We start from the raw sequence: 24,910 nt of genomic DNA on the forward strand, positions 1-24,910 counted from the left end.
ATAAGACTATTTCAGGCAAGTTGGCGGGTATTTCATTTTATAGCCAGATGTTGTTGGGGCACGAGGTTCAGATGGGTTTCCTGTTGCGAAAAATGTTGAAAGGCTTTGGCAAAGCCACTTGGCATGCAAAACAGTTGAGGGATCCCATTACTTTTGAGTTGTTACAAAAGTTTTTAGGTGTCCTGCCCGTTTGTTGTTATAATGTATGGGAATGGTTTCGTTTTAGGCTATGCATGGTATGGTTGTTTTTTGGGGCTTTTCGCATCTCTGAACTATTGGGGATGCGAAATCAGGTGGGGATCCAGACATCGGATATTCAGGTACTGGTAGGAAGAATTTTACAGATTAAGTTGAGGCAGTCAAAGACAGACCAAAAGGGGAGTGGGATGTTGATGAGATTGGGAAGGAATGGGGGGGTGGGTTGTTGCCCGGTTGGGGAGTGGGAAGCATTTGTTAAGTCTGCAGTGTTTCAGGAAGGAACAATATTTTGCCATAAGAAGAAAGACCAGTTGACTAGTTTCCAGTTTTTGGCAGTCCTGAGAAAAACTTTGGCATTGGTGGGGGAAAACCCGAAAGGTTTTGGTACGCATTCTTTTAGAATAGGTGCGGCTACAGAAGCTGCTAGGTTGGGTTGGGGGAAGGAAGATTTGTAGCACTTAGGGAGATGGAAATCTAATTGTTGCTACAGATATATCAGGTTGTAATGTCAAAGGTTACAGTGTATAATATTAATGTTAGTTTTTGTATCACAGGTCGAGTTGCGGATTTCCCTCGCAAAAAGAGGACTTGGATTGTTGGTCATTCCATAGTTAAATGGGCAGCAATTTTTGCTGAGCAGCAGATTTGCGGACGAGGTCTTGGTTTGTATGGCAATGACCATGAGGTGGTATGGAAAGGTGTGGGGGGGATGAAATGGAAGGAGTTATTTCCGTCACTATCCAAGCTGGCTGCGGCTTGGGGTATTCCAGATTTGTTAATACTGCACTTGGGTGAAAACGATCTGGTGGACTTGTCTGGATTAACGCTCATTAAGCAAATGAAACTGGATTTAGCGGTAATCAAAGACAGGTGGGTGGGTACTCGGGTAGTTTGGACAGAATTTTTGTACAGAAGTCAATGGAGAGGTGCCCGGGCACATGCGGCTGTTGAACGAGCTCGCCGCAAAGTGAATAGAGCTTTAAAAACGTTCTGCACAGCAATGGGTAACACGGTTCTGGCTCATGAGCATTTTAACAGCGAAATGATGCATTTGTTGAGAAGTGATGGTGTACACCTCTCACAGATGGGACAATCATACTATCTCATGGAACTGCAAGATGCATTGGCTAACTTGTGGTGTGTGGATTTATGGTGCTCACATAAGGACATATAAAAGAAAAAAAATTAAAAAAATGATGAGAAGAGCTTCCGTCGCAGGAGGTCACATGGCAGATCGGGTGGGACATTTGGTTGGGACAAAGTTTGGGTGGGGCAGGAAAACTCTGAAGGTTTTCCTGGGTGGCGTGTTTTAAGGGATAGGATAATCTAGAGCGGATTCATCCTTTCTCTAGGGGGAGGGGTTGGGAGGGTAGGTGGGAAAGAAAAGGAAAGATGGAAATTATACTGATGGTTATGGAAAAAACAAGTTATGGATTGTTGCGAACAATAAAGCATTGGGCAAAGGAAATGTATACAATGGAAAAGGTTTTGGGGAAATAATGCAAAGATTGTTGGGGAAAAAGTTAATGTTGCGGGGTCTGTCTTTGGCTGTCCTTGTAATAAAGGTGACCTTTTATGCTAATATGCAGAGTCGTGTGAGAGTCCTTATTTGCGCGATAGTTAAATGCAAGAAATTAGTCGGACAGTTCAGGAAGTTTTGTGTGATATCCACACGTGATCAATAGTATTTATATTTTTAAAATGTTTATTTGGCTCTGTACTTTGCTATAGAACAATACTCAATGGAGTGGACAGAAGGTGCCCACAGGTTACTTCGTGACAGAATTAGGCCTCAATATTTTCTAGTCAAGTAAAAACAATGATTTTCTGTATTTGGAACATGAATCTCAAAAGACCACAATTATAACCGGATGAAATTTAATTAAAACAGCCTTTATTTGTGAAATTATTAAAAAAACGTTCCTTTAGACACGGTTTGTTTGGTCTCCCAAGCGCCATCAATTATTATGTACTGCATACAAATGTACTTTGTCCATGTCTGACCATCAGCTGCAGACGTCTAATCAGAGTTTGATTTCTATACCTCATTAGCTTCGCGGTCCATGCTCGTGCTGTGCAGGCTCAAGAAAGCCTCAGTATGAAACAGTATATCACAGAAACGTCTCACTCAACTCTCAAACCAAATGTTTGTTTATGTTACAACAGTAAGGGACAATAGGAGTTATTTGTGAATAAAATGTTGGTGTATTTTGAAACGTTTAAAAACTTTAGAAAGCAACGGTTTTTGGTAACTTTAAAGATGAAATGATATTTGCCATATTTTGCTTCAAATCCAAATGTCAATAAAAGTGAAGTAATGAAAAGTCAACACTTTTCAGACACATTTACACATAGACGTTTACAAAAGTCAGCTCTTCTGATTTAACCACACTTAACTTTTGACCCACTAGAACCACCCAAACGTTCCGGGAAAAAATAATTTAAAGGGCCTGCCTCATCATTGCTCAAATTCTTGTTGAAAATGTTCATCTGGGGGTGCTCAGCCTGATTCAGTAGTTCGAGCGAAACAAGCCTATGGAGGGGCTGGTTGCTTTCAGGAAAAACAAGCATTTGCAATTCAATCGGTCTCGCATTTGAGAAATTTAAAGGTATTGGCACTGTAAATGACAATGTATTTTACCCAGGTGTTTTGGTTTGCAGTGAGGTGAATGTATGTGGTTTGGAGTGCAATTCTGTGGGTTGAATTGGGATAGTTGTGGAATTGTGTGGTGTGTAGGGTATTTGTGTAGTGGAATGATGTGGCATGGTGAATAGAGAGTAGTGATAGCTGGTTTTAAGGGGCAGTAATCTTGAAGTCACTGGAGATAAAGTGTGTTTGATGACCTGTAGGGAACCAATATAAGAGAGGCTTGAAGCGTGTCCGAGAGAATGTGGCCAGAATTGACTGATGAAAACATATTTTTGGTAAGAGTAACCATTCATGATGACCTACATGCAGGGAAGCTGCCTATTCGATATTGTGAATCCAAGTGAATCCTAATTGAATAGTGGATTACTGAATCAAATGGATTTGATTCTTAAAGAAATATCTAATGAAACTTAAGGCAGAACTCATCCAGCAAGTGCTCATCCTTTACAGTTAATTGTTTTGTTTGGGTACAATAGTCGTGCCCTTTTAGTTTTAGCGTTATATAGTTATGAAAATTGCTCATATACTGTCAATTAACAGAGTTAGAGTCCATCCTGACTTTTGGTCATTTCATTACCAGCATACAAGTATGATTTTGTATTGTTGGTGAATTACAAAATATGTTTTTTAATGCTCTCAAGTATATGAATGCAGCACTGAGAGAAAGATGAATTGACTCATTGTCAGTGATATTGCTCCCTCTACCTCGCAGCTCCATCATTAAGTGAGGCCTGCCCCTGCACTCTCGAGTGTTTGGTGCTCGAGGCCCTCCTCCACCCACAGGTTCACCTGTGCCTTATCCCTGGGGGTCCAGCGGATCTCTATCTCCTTTCTCTCACCCTGTTTTTTCTCTCGTTTTTCACTTTTTTCTACCCTCATTTCTATTCTCCTTTCTGCACTTTTCTGCATTTCTGCTCTTTTTCTGAACATTGCCACTATTTACTTTTCCTTTATTCCTCTTTTTCCCCTCCTTTCCTTCCCGCTGTCCCCGCCGCTCCTGCCCCCAAGCATGACCAGCGCGACCAATCCAGCTCCCCTCCCCGCTCCCTCTACCAGTTTTCCAGCCCTACCCGACCCCTACTTAATGGCGGTCGCGCACACCGCTGGCGCGCCGAAGGCAACCCTGTCTGCGCCCGACCACGACCAGCGCCAGGAACCCTGGACCTCCTCCCGCCAAAGCTACGACCCAGCAGCACTCCACTCAGGCCGCAACAACAACTGCAACCTAGCCTCACCAGCGGACACCCGTGGACCCGTCAGCTGTGACCGCTGCCGACAAACCTACAGCACCGCAAGGAACACAGACCCAGCACAACCCGACAGCAAGAACACACCCGAACTGAGGACCCTGCAATGCATCCTCCTCAACGTCCGATCCCTCCACAAACACGCCACCGAAATCTGGGACCTCCTCGACAGCACCACCCCGGACGTAGCATTCTTCACCGAAACCTGGTCTAACACCTCCTCGGGACCGGACATAGCCATCGCCATCCCCCAAGGATACAAGATCTCCAGGAAGGACCGCCCCACCTGCCCGGGAGGAGGAATTGTCATCGTACACAGATCACAAATCCACCCTCCGCCTGAGCAACCCCCCCGCCTCCCCCCGGAGGTGCACACAGACCTGATGGAACGCCTTCACTTCCATCGACCCCCTGGACCCCACAGACCCTTTGCCAATTCCATCACAGACATATTCTCCCCGAAGGCCATTGCATCCACCAACTACACCCTGCTGGGAGTCCTCAACTTCCACCTCAACAACCAACTGGACCCAAACCGCATCCCTCCTGGATAACCTCCACAACATTGGACTTTGCCAGGTCATGACCGAGCCCACACACTCAGCAGGATACACCCTCGACCCCCTGGTTACTACAGGAAACTCCCTCACCTTCAGCCACACCACCGAACTCCCATGGACCGACCATCGTTGTGTCCACTTCACCTTCAGAACACCCACCATCCACAGACACAAGCACCTGCTCCCATGAAGAAACTGGACCAGAATCACAGACCACAATCTCACCTCCTCACTCAACAACTCCACCCCAACCATCGCAGAAAACTACGACCCCAACACCACAGCTCGAACTCTGCAAAGATGGATCTCGGACAGCGCCAACACCATAGCCCCCCTCAAGAAAAACAACAATACGCACGACAAGAAAGACAGATGGTTCACCACCGAACTTCGAGAGCCAAGATGCACTTGCCGCCGCCTCGAAAAGGCCTGGAGGAACACTAAATCCACAGAGGCCTCTTTTACTGCTAAGAGTATTGAACATTAGCATACAACAAACTAGTGGAGTTTTCTTTTTAATGACCTTTCCAGAATCTTTCCTTTTCCTATTTTCACTTGAGCACATACTTTTGCACTTTCTCCCTGCTGCACCTGGCAGCGACTACTTTCAAGAAGGCATGGAAGCCATCGCCAAATGGATGAAAAACATCTGCCTACAACTAAACACCACCCTGCCCTCGGAAGCCCACTAACCCCCCCCCCCCCCCGTCCCCCCCCCCACCCCCAAGGGCCACCCACACAACCTGGGAATCATCCTGGACTCAAAATGGATCACCAGATCAACTCAGTCTCATCTGCCTGCTTCCACACCCTCCGCCTCCTTCATAAGACCTTCAAATGGATCCCCCTCGATCATAGAAAGACCATCACTCATGCCCTGGTCACCAGTAGACTCTACTACGGCAACGCACTCTACACTGGAATAAACAAAAACCTCACCCGCAAGCTACAGAACATCCAGAACGCTGCCACAATACTGGTCCTCAAACTGCCAAAACACTGCTCCATCTCCCAGCACCTGCACACACACCACTGGCTCCCTGTTGAGGTGAGAATCACCTTCAAAAACTCACCCACGCACACAAGGCCCTACAGGGCACCGGACCAGCATACCTGAACAGCCAACTCAAATTCCACGCACGCCAAAGGACCCAACGATCAGCTCAGCTCTCCTATGCCATGGTTCCCTCCACCAGAAAGACCAGATCAGGAGGCTGGTCCTTCTTCCTCATGGCCGAAGCCTGGAACGCCCTTCCGCTCCACCTCAGATTGACATCACTCCCCATCTTTGCAAGAAACCTCAAAACCTGTCTCTTCTTCAGACCCCCTCCTTGATGGAATGGATCCTGCACCCTCCCTACCCCTAGCGCCTTCAGACCCTTACGGGTGAGTAGCCGCGCTCAGCAAATTTTTGATTGATTGATTCCCAAAAAATTTTAAAACTATTTCGGAACACCCAACTCTTAAAGAAAGTGTGTCACATCTTTGAAGCATACATGTACAAAATGGAATTAGGTTAGAAAAAAGGGAATCAAGTAAAGGAATGCAACAAGATGACGGCTTAAAAGTACGAAGAGGGTCAATTTGGTACACTTGACATCGGTTTAATTTGGTAATTAAGGCGGTTATGTAAAACCAACATAGCATGCATATTTAGGGGTAAATATGGAAACAGGGTGCTGGTTATGAATGGGACTGCATATTGGAGGGAGAAGAGATAGATATTTAACAAAGTGGATGCTTGATGAAGGAGACAATATGGATACCTATGGAATGAGAGGTGCCTGTAGTGTTAACCAGATCTGTGTTTGCGGACGCCTATAAAAAGAGGAAGTAAATAACTATGGTGAGATGTGCATATGGTGAAATTACATGAATTTGGGAAAAGTGTCTATCCTTGGGAGGGAAGTGGAGACATATCTAGCAGGTATGTGTATACCCATGGGATGGAGGTGAAGGATTGTTAATGGCGTGGAGGTCCTGGGGCTGTCCATCATCTACACACATAAATTGAATGTTTCCCTTACCCACCGTGCTCCAGTTGGCTCCATCCCTGGGACTTGTTCTCCTCAGGCAGCAACGAGATTAGCAGCGACAAAAGGAAAGGGTCTACGGCCCCCATTGTGCTGTCCTTGCCAGCTGCTCTTGCTTGTTTATATAGTGAGAATTTGACTCCTAGGTCGAAGGTACAGGAGAGCTTTATATGAGTTCCAGTTAAATTACACAAGGTCAGGTTAATTTTTCAGACACAGGAAGTTGATCCGATGCAGAGATTGTAACCTAGGTCCCAACTTCTAAAGCTCTGGCGGTAACGCCACATCCTCTCTGTCTGCTAACAGTGCTTCTGCGAGTGCCCCTCCAGCTTTCCGATGCCATGAGGCCTAAAAAAACAATTGTGTGAGAATAACAAGGTTCTCGCACCTCACAAGTGAAAACCTTTTTCAAGTAATCAGTATATGCCAGTTCCTTGAATAATCACATGATGATCGGGGAAGCCAATTTGAGGAATGCCGAAGCAAGAAACAAAAAGAGGACTATGATAGTAAATAGCTCAGCGCTGTTCATGATTATTTCAACTCTGACAGTTAAAATGTGAAGGCACAGCGGCACACATCTGTGCACAGGATGCCACTGACTCTAGAATTGTTGTCAAAAAGTAGGGGGGGAGGCTTCAGTACCTGCAATTGCTTACCAGACACCAAAGACACAAACAGGGCTCTTGTGAGCAGCCATCCCAGATTACTGCTGTTAGTTCAGAAAGCAAGTGTTATGTCAGTGTATTCTGCATTGGAGCAAGGTATGGAGCGTGCCGTAGAATGCATGTTTGTATCATGGGTTCCTGTCCAGGACATTAGTTGGTAACGATGTCTTGGAGTGGAAGCCGTGCTGCCTGGCTCTTGCTATTCCTTATTTGACCAGCTGAATAAAGCTTGCTTATGGACACATTCCTGGAGTAGTCTCGTACTTAACACTTGGCGACGACTGGGTGATCTACGTGATATAGCACAAAGGAGGAAAAAGTAAAAAGGGACACACTTCATTTTAATTGTATTCGGTGGAACTCGATATTTTCATCTGGAACCTACGTAGAAAGTTACAGGACTTGTCATCACATTTTATATTCTTGCTCACAGTTGGATTAACAGTGAGGAGGTGGAAAAAATGACTTACTATGATCTGTAAGGATTCCTGAAGCCATTGGGGAACTGATCTGCTGCATTTTTCAAGCGGCTGCAGTGCTCTGATGCCCCTTCCTGAGGTACGTCCATTCTGCTGTTGCGACGATCCCTGCCTGTAACTATCTCGGACGCCAGCAGAAGAAGGCAGGAGAGAGCGGAGCGTATTATGTCGTGACGCAAGGTTGCGCAGTGTGACCTTGTGTGACGGCCATCTTGATTTGCGAATTGCGAATTTTCATGGGAACTACAGTACCTTTGGCGTAAGGTGGCCAACCGGAACAGGATTATCAGTTCTTAGTTTCCGCTAGCAGCAACACTCTAAGGACAAGTTCAGGCGCTAAGTGCTGGTCAGGAATTGGAACAGGTGAGAAAGTAAGGGGGCAGTTATTTTTGGTTTATTTTACTATATCCATGCCAAGCGGGGCAGCCACAGTTCATGATTGGTATTGACTGGTCTACAAGTACCTATCTTCATGAGAACGCATTGAAAAAAAGTCCTTAGTATTGAAGGCATTGCATGGAACAAGGAGATCAAGAGGTTGAAGAGGTCATGGCTCAGAGTTTCACTATCAGACCTCCACATGCATTTTGGGCAACAGGACCACATCCAGCAATTAAATGGTTAGAGTGCAAAGATTATTTCGTAAACTACATTAAGGCTGTGGATGAGGCTGGTAAGAGGAAGGCAGATCAAATGAACATACTTTTATTCCATTCTCTGGGGCCGGTAGGGTTAAAAAACATACTTGCATGCCCAAGATGATAGCAAGTGAAGAAGTAAATGTTTTTGAGGCAGCATTGAAGGATCTAGATAAATGCTTCGCAACAAAGGTTTGTATTGGTGTTGTACGTTATAAATTCCTTCAAAGGAAACAGAACAAAGGAGAACATGTGGATGAGTACATTGATGATCTTAAAAAACTGACTATTGATTGCAAATTTAGAAGTCTATACAATGACTTTATACGTGATCAGTTAGTCATGCATAGTAATAATTCAACGATCCAAGAGAGTTTATGGATCAATGTGGATGCACCATTGGAAAATCTCATGACCTGACAAACAGACGACGGACAGGGCAACAGGACAGTAGTGACAGCGGACACTAGGACCCTGTGGGTCGTGAGGGAGGGGACCAGGTCACCGGACACCACATCCGGTCAGGGGACAGGAAGAGGACATTCTAGCTAGGACCATAGGAGAGGACGGACGTGCTATGAACCGCTCCAGACAAAAGAAATAAAGGAAGCTATAACCACCTACCTGTCTCCTGTATTATATGCGCTGCATGCGAGGAGAGACAACACGACATCTGGCGACGAGGGCACATGACGAAGCCACACGTGCAGGACAGTTGACGAAAAACGGAAAAACAAAGAAAGACGCGAGGAGCTACACGGGAGCCCACCCCGACAGCGTCCAACTAAAGAGTCTGAGCGCGGTAAGGAGCCTTCGGGTGATCAGCGCTAGTGCCCGTGATTGAAAGCGCGAGGTCCTCCGCTTGAAAATCAAAGCGCGAGGTCTCGCGAGAAGTGCACATCTCGGCGGCCAGCACAAAGTCAGGCAAAGAAGGCCAATCAGGACACTGGAAAATAGCGGCGGCCATCTTAGAAAGAGGCTACGCGAGATTTCGGTCGTGAAATCTCGCGTGAACACGGCGGTCATTTTGTGTTGGGACATTGGAAGAAAATAACATTGAAACTGCATGGCGGCCATTTTAAAGACAGGCAGAATCGAAGAATAAGAAGAACAGAAAGGAAACAAAGAAGAAAAAGAATAAGAGGCACAAAAAAGAGTGTCACAGCAGCAGGAATAAAACAAGAACAGAAAGGAGAAGAGAAAGAAAACAAAAGGAAAGAAAAGGACGAGGAAAGCCTAGACAAGGATAAAATAAAATAAATAAAAAGAAGAAAAAGAAAATAAAAGGACAAGAAAAGGACGAGGAAAGCATAGACAAGGATATAATAAAATAAATAAAAAGAAGAAGAAGAAGAAGAAAATAAAAGGACAAGAAAAGGACAAGGAAATAAAGGAGACACATGAAAGAAAGGAGACATGAGAAAAGAAAATAGAAAAAGCTAAATCAAAGTAAAACACAAGAAGAAGAAGAAGAAGAAGCAGAGAAAGACAACAAAAGGTAAACAAAAAGAAGACAGAGCAGATAAAAGGAAGAAGGCAAGAATGGCTGATCCAAAGCCCAGCGCACAATACAGGAGACCACTACTGTTCAACTTATCGGAGCCACAAACAGGAATAAGGTGGGAGAAGTGGATCAGACGGTTCGAAAGATATGTAGAAGATACAGATGTAGCAGCTGGAAAGAAACTGGGACTACTGTTGAACTTGGCAGGGGACGACGTCGAAGAACTTCTGGTGACACTGCCGACCGAAGAGACAAAAACATATGACCAACTAAAGAAATGTCTAACAGCCAAATTCGACCCGCAACGAAACATCGACTTCGAACGATATACTTTTACCATCGCATGTCAACAAGTCGGCGAATCATTAGACGACTTCGCGACACGGCTGAGGAAATTGGTGGCACATTGTGAGTTTGACAAATTTGATAACGAGCAAGCAATAAGGCTACGGATCATAGAAGGCTGTCGCGACACAGGATTCAGAGCAAGAATACTTAAGGAACCGACCTCATTGGAGAACATCCTGTCACTAGCGAGAGCAGAGGCGAGAGCAACGGAACATGCCAAGGAAATGGAAAGAGGGAAGAGCGTTGAAACAGAAAACGCACACTTTAGGACAAACAGATATCGCATAGACCAACGAAGTAATGACTGGAGGGAACAAAAAGAGAGGAGACGACCTGAAAGAACATGCTACAGGTGCGGAATGGAATTTCCACACAGAGGTCAATGCCCAGCATTTGGCCAGACGTGCAGAAGATGTGGTGGAAGAAATCACTACGCCAGTATGTGCCAAGGTGCCCCATTAAGAGACGACAATGGGAGAACAGGAAGACAACAGGAATCAACAACAAGACATGTCAGGTATGTCGACAACGAAAGGAGGAGTTCATCACGAGGGTCAGGCGAAGAAGAGGAAGTAGAGAAAGTGGAAAGACTATATCACATGTCGGAGATGCACACCGAGCAGAGCGAGGAAGAAGAAGCAGGAGAAACAACACAGCCAGCAGACAGAAGCGCCTGAGGAAAGACAGACCATGCAAAGATAAGAGTAGGAGTGCACGAAACAGACTTTGTACTGGACAATGGCGCAACCTGCAATGTCATGTGTGTATCGGAGTATGAGAGAATGGAAGTAAAGCCGACCTGGAGAGCGTCCAAGGTAAAGATTTTTACCTGGGGGGCAAGGAAAGAAGTAACTAACTTGGGGAAGTTCACAGAGGAACTGAGATACAATGACAAAATAAATAAGGAGGACATTCATGTTCTACAAGGCGATGTCCCAGGGCCATGCCTGATTAGCAACAGCACCGCCCAAACGATGGGCCTTATAACAATGACATATAAAAAAGACAACAGCTATGATGAGAGCAAGCAAAGAGAAGACTCGGGGAACAAAGAAAGAGGAAGAGAACAAAAAAGAATAATGGAGAGAACAAATACAACAAAGGGCGGATGTAGAAAGAAAGGAGCAAGAAACAAAATGGAGGGTAGAGAACAACGATCAAGGCGACGAGAGGCCGGCAAAACGGGAGCAGAAGGAGGACAACGGAAGAACAGAAAGAAGACTAAGAGGAGAGAGCAACGACAAAGAGAAAGAGCGACTGGCAAACTGAGAACAGACTGAGAACAACTGAAGAGCAGAAAGAGAGATGACGGCAGAAAACGAAGACCAATGAAGGGATGCAAAGGGACAAAGACTACGTAGAAAGAAGTAGGAAACAGAGACTGGGGAGAAGGGTCGATGAGACTGACATGACAAGGATACAGGGAGTGTTTTCAAAGTACAGAGTGTGGGCAGTGGTCAAAATCAACAAAGGATGCCCGAGGCCAAAGTCAACTGCAGAGAATCACCTGGAAGGAGAAGAAACTGGAGAAAAGAAGGTGCTATCGTTGTGACAGCAAAGAACATTTGGCATTCAGCAAATATTGTCCTGCAGCTAAAAAGAAATGCAGTATTTGTGGATTAATAGACACTTTAGTAAAGTTTGTAGGAGAAGGAAAGGCAATGTTAAGTGTGTGTGGGAAGAGGATAGTCCTACAGACAGTGAGGTAGAAAATGAGAATTCAAGTGGGAATGTGTGAAGAGCTTGCAAGGGACTTTTGTAATAAACTTCTCTGATGGCTCTGTGAAAGGGAAGCCCGTGTGTGTGACATATCTATAGGGGGTGCATCTGTTAAGATGTTTACGGACTCAGGATCCCCTTATAATATTATCAAAGAAATTTGGAAAGAAAAGTTCATAAAAGAAAATAGAACAGCAATTGTTTTCCACTGATGTTAACCCAGAATTTCACTGGTGAAAAAAATATTGCATTTGTTCAAGACTCTGGGGTACCAGCTATCAAAAAACTGAGTGGAAAGAGGACCAACTTAAATAAAGTAGCTTACAAGTGGTTTTGGAGTATTTATGCAAGGATTGGCCTAAGAGGGATGGTGTAACTGAGATTTGAGACCTTTTTGGGAGGTTAGAATGGAGTTATCTGTGGACAAGGACTTGGTCATGAGAGAGGACAGAGTCATACCAACTGAGAGTTTGAGAAACAAGGTTTTACAATTATGCCATGAAAGGCATTTTGGGGTGGTAAGAAACAAGTCTATTATCAAAGGTGTCTTTTGGTAGCCAGGAGTGGACAAAGCTGTGGAGAGGTTTGTAAGAGAGTATGATGTATGTTCCTCAGCGGACAAGAGGTTGAAGACTTTAAGACCACCAACGAGCAAGGGTTGATCCCAAATTTGCCTTGGGAAGTTGTAGCAGTGGATATTTTTGGCCCAATAAGGTGAATTTAAGGAGTATGGTTTAGTTGCCATGGATTTGTTTTCTAAATGGCTGGTGGAGGAAATTGTAGAGAAGGTGGATACTAATACGGTTCTTAAATTCCTTGACAAGTTGTTTGTGATGGAAGGCTTACCGGTCAGTCTTTGAGTGATAATGGCGTGCATTTCACATCTATAAGTGCAAAGTATTATTTTGAAAGAGTTGGAATAAAGCACAGGACCAAGGCTCTTTACAATCCTAGCGGTAATGGCACTGTTGAACGCTTCAACTGAGTGTTGAAGGGAGTCATTCAGGCAGCTATGTGTAAGCAAAAGGATTGGAAATTAGAACTACAAAAGGCTGTTGGGGCATATAGGGTGAACACTCATGAAGCCACTGGGTTGTCTCCTTTTATCATGATGAAGGTCAGGAGACCCCAGGTGCAAGTTCACTCCAGCTTGGCTTTCTGATGGTATGCCGGAGCAATGGTCAGCTGCAGAAGTAAAAAACGGATAGGAGGAAGTGCACAATAAAAGTAAAGTGTATTATGAATAAAGTCATGGAGTGAAGGATGTGCAGGTGAAGGTTGGCGATTGGGTTTGAGTGAGGAAACCAGGTAAGATTCCCAAGGGTGAGAGTCAGTTTGAGGCACCAAAAGAAGTTGTGGAGATTCTGTGCAATGTGGTAAGGTTGAAAGATGTTAGGGTTTGGAATCTTAAAAGTATTGCTTTGGGATTTGGACAAAATTTTGGTGTCATGCGAGGAGAAATTTTGCATGAGTCTGGGAAGAAAGACACAGAGTGGGTGCAAGATTTCTTTGATCGGACTGCTGTTCAATCCAGTTTGGATTCTGATCTTGTTCAAGGAAGTGAGGTTGTTGAGGCGAGTGTGGTGGGGAGCCAAGGGATTTTGGAAGCAGCTGTTGCTCTGGAGGAGGTGCAATATGGAATGAATGAGGGGGTGTAGTCTGGAATGGTTGACTTGGTTGTTGTGGATGAGGGTGTTCATGATGGTGGTAAAAGCAGCCTTGGTGATGCTGGATCTCTCGGCGGCTTTCGACACGGTTCCTCACTCTCTCCTTCTTAACAGACTTGCCGATATGGGCATTACAGGTACGGCTTGGAGCTGGTTGCAATCCTTTCTGGAGGACAGGTCACAGCTAGTCTGGCTGCCTCAGTTTTCCTAGTCATCCTCCCCTCTCTCCACTGGTGTCCCGCAGGGCTCTTCCCTTAGCCCCCTTTTGTTTAACATCTTTATGACTCCCCTGGTTTACCTTGCGGAGTCATTGGGGGCTAAGGTGATGGCATATGCGGATGACACGCAGTTATTGTTCACCTGGAGAAGGGGTGAGGATTCGGTCATCACGGCTCAGCGTTGTCTTTCTGCGGTGTTTCGCTGGCTGGCCAATGCACAACTTAAGTGCAACGAGGAGAAATCGGAGGTGCTCCTGTTTGGAGCATTACCTGCTGGCTTTAGAACTAGACTGTGGCCTCCGGACTTCCCGCCCCCTCAATCAGAAAAGGGCCTTGCAAAAAACTTGGGGGTGTGGTTTGAGGAAAATCTGAATTTTGCGACACATGTCAAAAAACTTACAGGGACATGTTTTGGTATACTTAAAACCCTGCGAAAATTCCTCCCCTTTCTGACTGTGGAGGCCAAAGAAACAGTAGTCCAGGCTTTGATCCTCTCGCGGTTGGATTATTCCAACGCGCTTTTAGTTGGTTGTCCAGGCTATTTGATAAAAAAGTTACAGGTAGTCCAAAACGCGGCTGCTCGGCTCCTACTGGGCCTCTCTTCCAGGCAGAGCGTGCTGGTCCATCTCCGCCACCTTCATTGGCTCCCAGTTGAGGCCCGTTTGAAATTTAAAATGTTGGTCATTGTCCAACGGGCCTTGTATGGACTGGGCCCACTATCTGCAGAAGCGTTTTGCTTTTTATTCCCCTACCAGGACTCTGCGGTCTTCGGACCAACTCCTTATTCAGAATCCGCGTTTTTTGCGCCATAGGTTAAGTGGCTGCTCTTTCACCCGTAAAGCCGGCCTAGCTTGGAAAGAGCTTCCTCTTGCTCTCAGGAAGGTTGCTGATCGGGCTGTCTTTAAAAAGAGCCTAAAAACACTATTGTTCTGAGCCCATTCTTTTAAAGGCTTTGCCTGCGGTGTGGTGGGCGGGGGTTCAGGGTAGCAGCGCCGGGATACTCCGAGTAGCTGTGCGCTTTAGAAATGCAGGATAACATAACATAACATAACAAAAGAAAAAGGGTCCTTCAGGGATGGTTGCAGGAATATGTAATGTGATTCTTATCACATGTTTCTCTGTTCAGTTGTATTACTTCTATTAGTCTTATATTGTTTTTCTTTATGTTGTAAAGGGGGTGTGTGTTATGTTACTGTATTCTGCATTGAATGAATTAATGAATACGTACTTGTATAGCGCATGGCTACCGAAGGGCATCCCAGCGCTTCCTGTGACACCTTCTCATTCACCCCGATCATGGAAAAAGAAAAGTCTTCAACTGCTTCCTGAACTTAAGATAATATGATTCAAGACGGATGTTGTCTGGAAGCTGGTTCCAAAACTTGGCCACGTTGTATGAAAACTGACCGCCTCTAGTCCGTGAGCGTTTGATCCTAGGGACTACAAGTAGTCGCTTGTTGCTGGATCTATGAGTCCTATTGGTGCGATATAATTTCGCCATGGGCTGGATCAAAAGGGGGCCATTACCAGTAATGGACTTGGACAATGCATATTGCCTTAAACCGGATTCTTTCCTGAACAGGAAGCCAGTGCAGCCGCCTAAGTGCCACCATAGCAGAATTGCATTCTGGGACCTTCATTAAGAGACGTGCCGCGCAATTCTGGACAATCTGCAGGATCTTTATAGTTCCCTGTGATGCACCCAAATAGTCTGCATTCGCGTAGTCCAACCGGGATATAATGAGGGCCTGGACCAACATACGCCTGGCTTCAAACGGAAGAGGAAGAATCCTCCTTATCAGATTTAGAAGACCATAGCAGCTGGAAGCAACTTTATGTGCTTGAACTGTAAAGTTCAGGTTACAATAGAACCAGACACCCAGACTCTTAATCTGTTTTTTCGGAATGGGAGGGAGACCAAGAAAGCTAGGCCACATGGGATCTAAATTCATAATTTCTGTTTTGGAACCATTTAATTTAAGAAAGGACAGATCCATCCACTCGGAGACCTTCACAAGGCCAGAAGTTAGACCAGAGTCGGCAATATCTTGCTGACTAAGGGACACCACCAGCTGAGTGTCGTCAGCATAAGTAACAGTCTGGATCCCCCAGGGGAGCACCACGTCCGCAAGAGACATCATGTAGATAATAAACATGGTAGGACTTAAAGAGGATCCCTGGGGAACTCCATACTGTAGAGGAATCTGCTTCGAGAGAACTTCTTCAAATACCGCAAATGATCTATCTGCCAAGAAGGACTGCAACCATTTCAGGGCAGTACCACCAACCCTCACCTCCCTAAGTCTATGGATCATAATTTGATGGTTTACAGTATCAAAGGCTGCGCTGAGATCTAACAAGATAATAGCAGCACAGCCTCCGTTGTCCAAGATTTTCCTAGACTCTAACTATGGCAAGAAGGGCAGTCTCCGTGCCCTGATGACGCCTGAAGCCGGTCTGGGTGGGGTGGAGGCAGTTATTTTCCTCCAAGAGAGACGCCAGTAGGGTGTTGACATTTTTCTGCTAATTTGCCAATACCTGGCAGCAGACAGGTGGGGCTATAGTTGGCCCAATCATCAGGATCTAAATTGGGTTTTTTCAAAAAAATTTGACTCTTGCTTGTTTCCAGAGAGGAGGAACCTGCTCGCTTGAAAGGGAGGAATGTATTACATCCTGAATAACAGTAGGGACAATCTCTAGAACCAGATTAAGCATAGCTGGCCGGGATCCCGATTTAAGTTGCCTCAAAAGTTCCTGCAAGGATGGTAGAGTCAGTGGAGCAAATTCCTCCAGCATAGCTTGTTGTGTGGGCAATAGAGAATTTAAATCCAGATTGGTTTGCAGGAACATAGAATAGATGTTATGGACTTCAGTAGAGAAGAAATTCACTATCTCATTACAACGACTTTGAACAAAATTGCATTCAGTAGGAGGACTAGGAGGGGTGATCAGGGATTTTACAATGTAAACATTTCCTGAGGTGAATTAGATGCAGAAGCAATTTTTCCATGATAATAATTAGGCTGCAGCTTTTATTTCACTTTTATAGAGCTTAAGTGCTTCTCTATATTCATTATTATCTATCACTGTAAAATCCTGCCTCCATTTCCTTTCATATTGCTTACAGGATTGTTTGAGCTGTCTAAGCTTAGTAGAGTACCAGGCTTTCTTATTGGACTCAATTTGGTGACATAATTCCTTCTTAGGAAGAGGACTCCAGCCAGCTGTTGAAATTTGCATTAAACACGTAGGGTCTGCATGAGGGGGAGATATGGAATTTTTAAGATTAGTTGCCCAGCTTTCCACGGAGAGTTTGGACCATATGCGGCCACACTTTTTAGTCCTAGCAAACGGCTGTAGCAGATCTTGAGGGGTCCAAATAAAATATAGTAAAAAGTGGTCAGACCAGGGAACCACAATGGACTCCACCAAAGTAATATTTGTAAGATTTGTAAAGAAAGGATCAAGCAGATGGCCAAGGATGGGAGTAGGGCCGGTCCCAATTTGTTTAAGTTGAAACGTTTCCAGGCCTTCAATGAGGTCCTGCGAAGTGGAAGAGTCAGGATCATCAAAATGTAAATTCAAATCGCCCAAGATCGAGAAATTGGAAGTAAGACTCACCCCATTGGTAGCTATATCTGGAAGATCATTGCAAAAATTACCCAGTGCTCCTGGAGGACGGTATATAAGGATTCCTGAAAAAGTGCAGGTAGGTGAAAAGCTTATACCAAAGGATAGGCTCTCACAATCGACATAAAAGGCTAGTGGTGGATCTACATCTATAAACATTTTTGTATATAATAGAAATTCCACCCCCACAGCCACTGGTCCGATCTTGCCTAAGAATGCAATAATTAGAAGGAAGAGCTTGAACCACATCAGCATCAGAATCCTTACTGGTCCACGTTTCCATCAGGAAGAGGACATCTGGGCTCTTCTCTTCCAACAATAAATGGATTTCACTGGAGTGTTTGGGAAGGGAGCGACAATTAAGTAGTAACATGGATATGGATTTACCTTTGCCTTCTCCAATTGCCAAAGGGAGAGTGGTGTGGGAAGATTTGAAGGTAAAATTGCAAAAAACAGGAAATAATCCCCATCTCCATTGGCATAGGATGCAAACGCTCACTCATCATCTCACCTTTAATCCTAAGGAGCTGATACCTGTTATAACAGTAATTATCAGAAAGGGAGCCAACAGGGGTCCTGGCCCCGTCCTGTCACAGATGGGCTTGCCTTTGGCACGCCGGCGTCGCGCCCGCTGCGCCCATCCGCAACATTAGTTGGTAACAGATTTCTTATAGTGGAAGCCACGCTGCCTAGCTCTTGCCTGTTCCTTTTTTAACCAGCTGAATAAAGCTTGCTTATGGGCACATTCCTGGTGTATTCTCGTATTTAACATGCAGGTGGCTGCACGGAGTGCAGGCACGAACCAGCTACCAGACGGACAGAGGGCGGCGTGGCCATTACAAGCTGTACAGTGTGATGGCCAACAAAAAAAATATTTTAGTGAAATTACCTGGGAGGGAACTTATTACACAAAGGAGGGACATTTAAACAAATGCACCAATATTTAGCCAGCATTTTTAACTGCCACACATAGCAACTAATTGCGATTGGGAGGTGTTCTAAAAGCCCATAGAGAGATGCAACAGTTCGAGCTCGACCTAAAAAGTACAAATTCCAGTGAAATGTGAGAAATATGGGAGACCCTACGACAGTGTGAACCACGTGGAGGGCTGAGCAAAAGACAGGGGAGAGGTGGGTAGGAGAGTACAGGAATGAGAGTGTATCCTGCTATAAGTGTTGGCATACATCAAACATCCATATACAGTCAGTGGAAGTGGTTGTAGTGTCCTTCAGGGAGTATATGGCGAACAGAAGAGATCACCATAACTCCTTTAAATTCTTTTTTTATCTCCCGATTTAACCCACAAATAAATCGATGATTGGATGGATACAAGAAATAAGTTAAGAGTAGATGGAGGGCCCTGTCCTGATCAATGCCCTGTACTCGTATGCCACTTAAGGGTAGAAACATGCTGGACGTTTTATTACTATTATCTGTACTATACAATATCCACCCAGATTATGAAGCATGCCACATAGGTGGGTTAGTGCCTTCATCCTTTTTGGGGGAAGGTTTCTGAACCGCGCTTCCCGGAAGACTTCTTCAATTTGGATGTTTCCACATGTCATTTGAAAAGAATCAGGTACTTATTTGTGATTTATACATTTAGGCAGGTGGTACCACGATTCTCTGAAATGTGCTCCTCTCACTCCCCTAGTTTGCTTGGGTGACCAGATAAATAAGGCAACATGCTGTGTGCACCATTGAACAGTGATAAGCCCTTAGAGCGTGTGAATCTTTCTCAATTAAGTGGACTACAAGTTGAGGTATTACATGGGAGATCTAGAAATAGACTAAACAGGTAATTTCTGGCTTGAAAAAATAACATTTGTTTGTTTGACCTAGCCGATTAACTTGATACAATTTCCAGTACTGCTGTTAAAATAATGTTAAAGTACTCAAGCATTCTTTTATTGCCACCAATTATAGAAACTGAAAGGTTGCAATCAATAAAAGAAAATAAATAACTGTTCCTCAAAGATTTGAAGACAGATATTGTATTACTCGCTGGTGGCCCAGAATGGAGAGGACAGGAGGGTGAAGCCCGGCCTCCTCTTCCAGGCTGTAGTGGGCTGCTCCTGAGCCGGTGAGCTGCCCTCATGACCTACAGCAGCAGTGCAGACCGCTGGATTAAGCAAACACTGAAGTGAAGACTGTTGGAGTGGAGTGATCAAGAGCAGATGCCTTTTTGAGGTCTGGCATCACACACCGTTATGTCCTAGTCCATGGGAGTGGCCAACTTAGAGTCAGGGAGAGAAGGGCATCAGGGGCTCCCAGACGCTACAGAGCCGCTGAGAACAAACAGGGGCCCCATAATGGAAGTGCCCAAGGGGCAGAACTGGCGTTTGCACCTGCTTAGCGCTCCTTGGGGCACTTTAGTATTACTGAAGGGGCCATAGATGCTTGTGCTACCCCATCTGTAATACAGATAGCACTGGTGCACATAAAGCGCCAGTGTTATCTTCAGAGGGCGTGCCATAATTTGCGTGAGCTGCGCTGCCAGTGAAGGGGGTAGACGTCCATCGAGCTTCACCCGCCCCGCCGCCGCTTCAATCAAGAAGCAAGCAACCTCGTGGGACAAAATTGAAAGGAGACTACCTTCTCCTCCAAAACTGAATATTTTCGTCCAAAACGAAGGAAAACAAACTCCCCTCTTGACGGCTACATCAAGCGTAGCCAGCAACCTCGTGGGACAAAATTGAAAGGAGACTACCTTCTCCTCCAAAACGGAATATTTTTTGTCCAAAACGAAGGAAAACAGACTCCCCTCTTAACGGCTACATTAAACGTAGCCAGCATCCTGTTTTTCGAACCGGTAGGAAATATCTCTCCTCCGATCAGAAGAATCATTGCGCACCCCAGGCGACTGCATCCAGTAGCGCCAGCATCAAGCTCCCTGCACCGGGAAGAAAATTATTGAGCCACCATACCCATAATTCTGGGTCCTGAAAGGCTTTCGCAATTTAATGCAGGCATTAATTGTAAAACTGTCCTGATGATGATCCCAGTTTATTATGAGCCCTTAGGGATCGAAACGTCGACGCGCTATGCAGTGTAACATATGATTTAATATGTATACTTGAAATTGTTTACACTGTAGGGTAAATTTGGTGAAATTATTTACTGTAATTGCAAGTCACCCTTTGGCTCAAAAACTTGTCTCTTGCCTGAAAAACTTCTTCCTTTCTTCCATCTCTCTGGCTTTGATTTGTTTTTTCTAACCTTTTTGGGATAGGTACAGGATTGTACCCTATCTTGCCGCTTATCTTGGCCCCTCTCTGGGTCAACACGATTCTACATTATTCCTTAAATAAACTCCCGTCCGGCTGGGCGTTAAAAATATAGCACTGATTGTAGTCTATATTATTATTCTCCTGTCATATTGTAAATCCTTAGGACCCCTGTTCTCTGAAATAATTTGCGTGAGGGCCTTGCCCCATGTAATTGAGAGAATCCTTTGCCTCTGCGCAAGCACCATTATATAGACGTGAGCACAGACGCAAAGCAGCTGGTCTGGAGGTGCACTGACAGTGCCTAAAGTGTGGCACACTTTTAGTGCACCCCTTGATTGCAGCACTCTAGAGGGGGTAAAGGAGGTGCACCTCCTGACAGCTTCTTTGCCTCTGATCAGACAGAAGAGGTATATTAACTATGTCCCTCAAAGTGACTTATCAATATACATACACATTCATGGCAATAGTAACATTAGTTGCAAGACCTATCTTCTGTTTGCCTTTCAAAACAGGAGACTATCTTAACGAGGGGCTCATCTTGTCTTTCTGAACGGCTCAAAGAATAAAAAAATTTTTTTTTAAATACACGATGCAAAGGGTGCTCCGTTTTGTAGGTGGAGCCTAAGCAGTCCACATGCACTGTCTGCAAGACCTGCTGTAATCACTAAAAGGACTGTAATCCCACCTGCTGCTTACTATAGGTTTACTCCAACATCGCTCTTTTTTTACAGCCTCCTCATTGGTTCTCAACCGGATAGATCAATTCTGTTTTCAGGCTGAGAAGCAAAGCTCATCTACACATTAATTACTCTTCATTAGTGCCCACCAGTATAATATAGGTATTATTTTTTCTACCAGTCTCCTCTTTGTCATTGCTTCTCTATACGCCTGCAGACTCTCAAATACCTGCTGCTCACGGACACAAAGTCAGTCACAAAACGCAAATTTGCAGGGCATTGCCGTAACTGCAGCCAGATAGATCAGGGCAGTTCACAGCAAGAGTGGTGGCCTTGAACACCTACCCATACTGCAGCCTCCTCCCGTAAAGCTGCCATGTTGGTCCCTAGTAAACACTCAAACGGATCTTAGAAGTACCAGAACTGCAGATCAAGTTCAGCTGCCCCCTTTCCGTGCTCTGTGATGCATTTCTTCTCCCTGACCAAGCATTGGTTGCTATGAAGAGTGCCTCGCTGTTATGAGTCTCAGATTAACCATCATTATTTATGTGCAGTCTTCACTATAGCTGTGTTTAGAGTATAATTCTTTTATTTTAAGTGTTTTTATGACATTAAACACAAGGTTTGTTTACTTCATGTGAATGCAGCTTGGTTTTTGTACCTAGTATGGTCGTTATACCAATTACTCACATTACGGTCTACTTCCTGGTTCTCATCCTGACTGTACTGAGCTATGTGCGGTCCTAATGTTATATGGTGTGTGTAATTTGTGCAACATAATTACTTTGACTGGAGCAGCTGCTCAGTTCTGGCAGAGGATTGTCAACGTACGTGTTTTTATGACATTAAACACAAATTGCAAGGTTTGTTATTCCATGTGAGCTCAGCTTGGCTTCGTACCCAATATGGCCACTATACCAATTTCGCACATGACGGTCTAGTTCTTGGTTCTCATCTGACTGTATTGAGCTATATGCAATCTGTGCTTACTCTGCCTCTATTTAAACCAACAAGGCGAGCAAGTTAGTGTTGCATTTGATTGTTCCTGACTGACTGTATGCAGCAGCTTTTTTTCAACATCTCAAAGTAAGTCCAGCTGATTAACACATTCCCGGCTCTTAATTTGGAGCGCTTTAGTAGAGTTTGACCTGCTCTCTTGCCGCTTCTGTCTTTCTTTGCAATTGTTTTGATATCACTTGCCCTTATTCTTTTTCCCCTTTTACATCCCTCCTTTCTCCGCTCCCCATTCGTTTTCAGTTCCTTATGCTGCTGTCGTCTTATAGATTTTTCCCTGCTCAAACGTCACTGGCCCTTCTCATTTTCTTTCCCAATCTTAATTTCTTTCAGTTCTTGGTTTAAACCTGCCTTTCTCCTTAACCTGCCTAAATTTCGTTCTATGCTACTCATCTTTTTGCCATTCTGTTTTCCATTCGGTAATTCCCCATTGTTAGCCTTCTTAACTGTGCTGTGTCTCTATTTATACATCCACTATACTCCAGCTGCAGCTGGTCTATTGGGGTCGAGGGGGCAAGCTCCTCCACCTTTTGCCCCTCACGAACAGCGTCTGTCAGGCTCAACAAAGATCAGCCGGACATCGCTGTTCATTTCAGGTCAGGCAGCCAGGAGCCAGACATGTGCAAAATGCACAGGCTCCTGGCTGCCTGAGCGGAACTTTGCTGGACAGAGGAAGTCACAGCTCCTGTGGATGTGATGTCCTCAGCTCAGCAAAGGCCCTAAGGCTCTCCTCGTAGTGAAGAGGGGTAGCGTCACGGATTGCCTCGCACCGGGGCACTTCAGTTTTAAGCCCAGAATTGCCCAGGGTCAAGTGTCAATCAGTGACACTTCATCACAGAGTGGGATGGGGTCAGCAGTATCACTGACCCCGTTCCACGCTGGGATGACGTTGGGACTTTTGCCTTCCCTCATTGGCTGACCTAAAGGCAGCAGTCACAAGCCTCCTGGAAACTCCTAGGCAGAGCTGGGTGCAGGTAAGTGTTTTTTCCTTTTAAATTAATGTTTGGTGTCTTGTGAATGGATGTGTTTGTGTGTGTGGGCTCGTGTGAATGCATGGATGGGAGTGTTGAGTGCGTGTCCAATCCACCCACCTCCCTCCAAAACGTACTGGCTGCCAATGCTACACAAAACCAAAACATATGTCATATGCAAATTCTCATTTACAACGCCAATAGCTTTAACTCTCACAAATGCGAGACCTATTGCATTGCAAAATGCTTATTTTAATTGCAGGGAGGGGAGGAACGAGGAGAGCACTGCACCAGAGTTAGATCTCTCCAACCCACAGTAAAGACAGCTGACAGTGGATATGTTGCATAAGGCTGGTGACCACAGACTGAAGAAAACGCTGAATACGCTTGACAGTGGCATAGTACAACTGGAGACGAAATAGAAAGCCATGCCACGCAGCAGCAGTTTCGATTAGCAGTGAAGATCACAAGGAGAATGGAGAGTGTGAGGAGGCAGAGCGCAGGCAGGCCGCAGCCTGGTGAGCAGGCAGGTCACACTGCAGGCAGTAGGAGGACACAGAGACAACATCTATACTCACTTGAAGCTTGTGTTTGGAGGCAGCATATAGGCTGGGGACGTTTTTACTGTGAAGAAAAATCAGAAACACAGGAGATGGAGTATGGTTATTTATATATCACTCATTATATGATAACTACATGTTCGTACCATATTAGGCCACTAGTGAACGAGTGTGCACAGGCAGTGTGAAACCAGACACCATAGAGACTGTGAGCACAAGCCACATGAATCCGCACTAGCCAGGTTAGCTGAGCAGTTTGTAATCAGACTAGTGTGAAAGTACGCCTATGCAATGAAACCGCATAGGCGTACAACATAGCAGGCAGGAACAGTGCTACTCCTGCTCCAGTGAGCTGTGCAGAAGCAGGGTGGTGAGTGACACTAGTCTGTACCAGGCACCACATTGTACCTACAAGCAGCAAGGATAGCCTCACAGCTGGGCTGGCAAGAATCTTACTTCAACCTGGGGAAGCAAAATCCCTGCATCAATCTCAAGGCCACCGAAAGGGTTCCACATTTAGAATGAATTCCAAGCGCTAATGAATCCAAGCAGTGGTGAACAGGTGTGCAGAAAGAAAACGAAAATGGTTACTAGTTAAGGCATGCACAAGCAGCACACACGAACTCCCAGATTAGGTGTGCACAAACAGCAGGAATGACGCTAGTGAAGTGCACACGAGATTACATGCAGAAGCAATGGGAATACTAAATAGCACAAAGTGTACACAAGTAGTGCAAGTCAAAATGATTTCGGTGGTGTGCATCACGACATAAACACGAACATTCAGATGTAGGTTTACACAAGGATGGTCTCCAGACATTGAGCTGGCGTGCTCAGTCATCATGGATCTGAGCACGTCTGCTCAAACCCTGCACAAGCTGCATAATTCAGGACC

General features: G+C 45.1%; 1 protein-coding gene across 1 annotated transcript in view; it reads right to left on the reverse strand.

Moving 5' to 3' along the window:
• Positions 1-24,910, reverse strand: part of LOC147705907 (uncharacterized) — a 287,761-nt gene that overhangs the window by 20,762 nt on the left and 242,089 nt on the right. The window contains exon 7 of the mRNA XM_086928993.1: positions 24,034-24,079. Within this exon, the coding sequence (XP_086785119.1) occupies positions 24,034-24,079 (46 nt within the window). The remainder of the gene's footprint in view (positions 1-24,033; positions 24,080-24,910) is intronic.

This window comes from Lissotriton vulgaris, chromosome 7 (genome assembly GCF_964263255.1).
Source record: "Lissotriton vulgaris chromosome 7, aLisVul1.2, whole genome shotgun sequence".
In the NCBI taxonomy this organism is placed as follows: Eukaryota; Metazoa; Chordata; class Amphibia; order Caudata; family Salamandridae; genus Lissotriton; species Lissotriton vulgaris.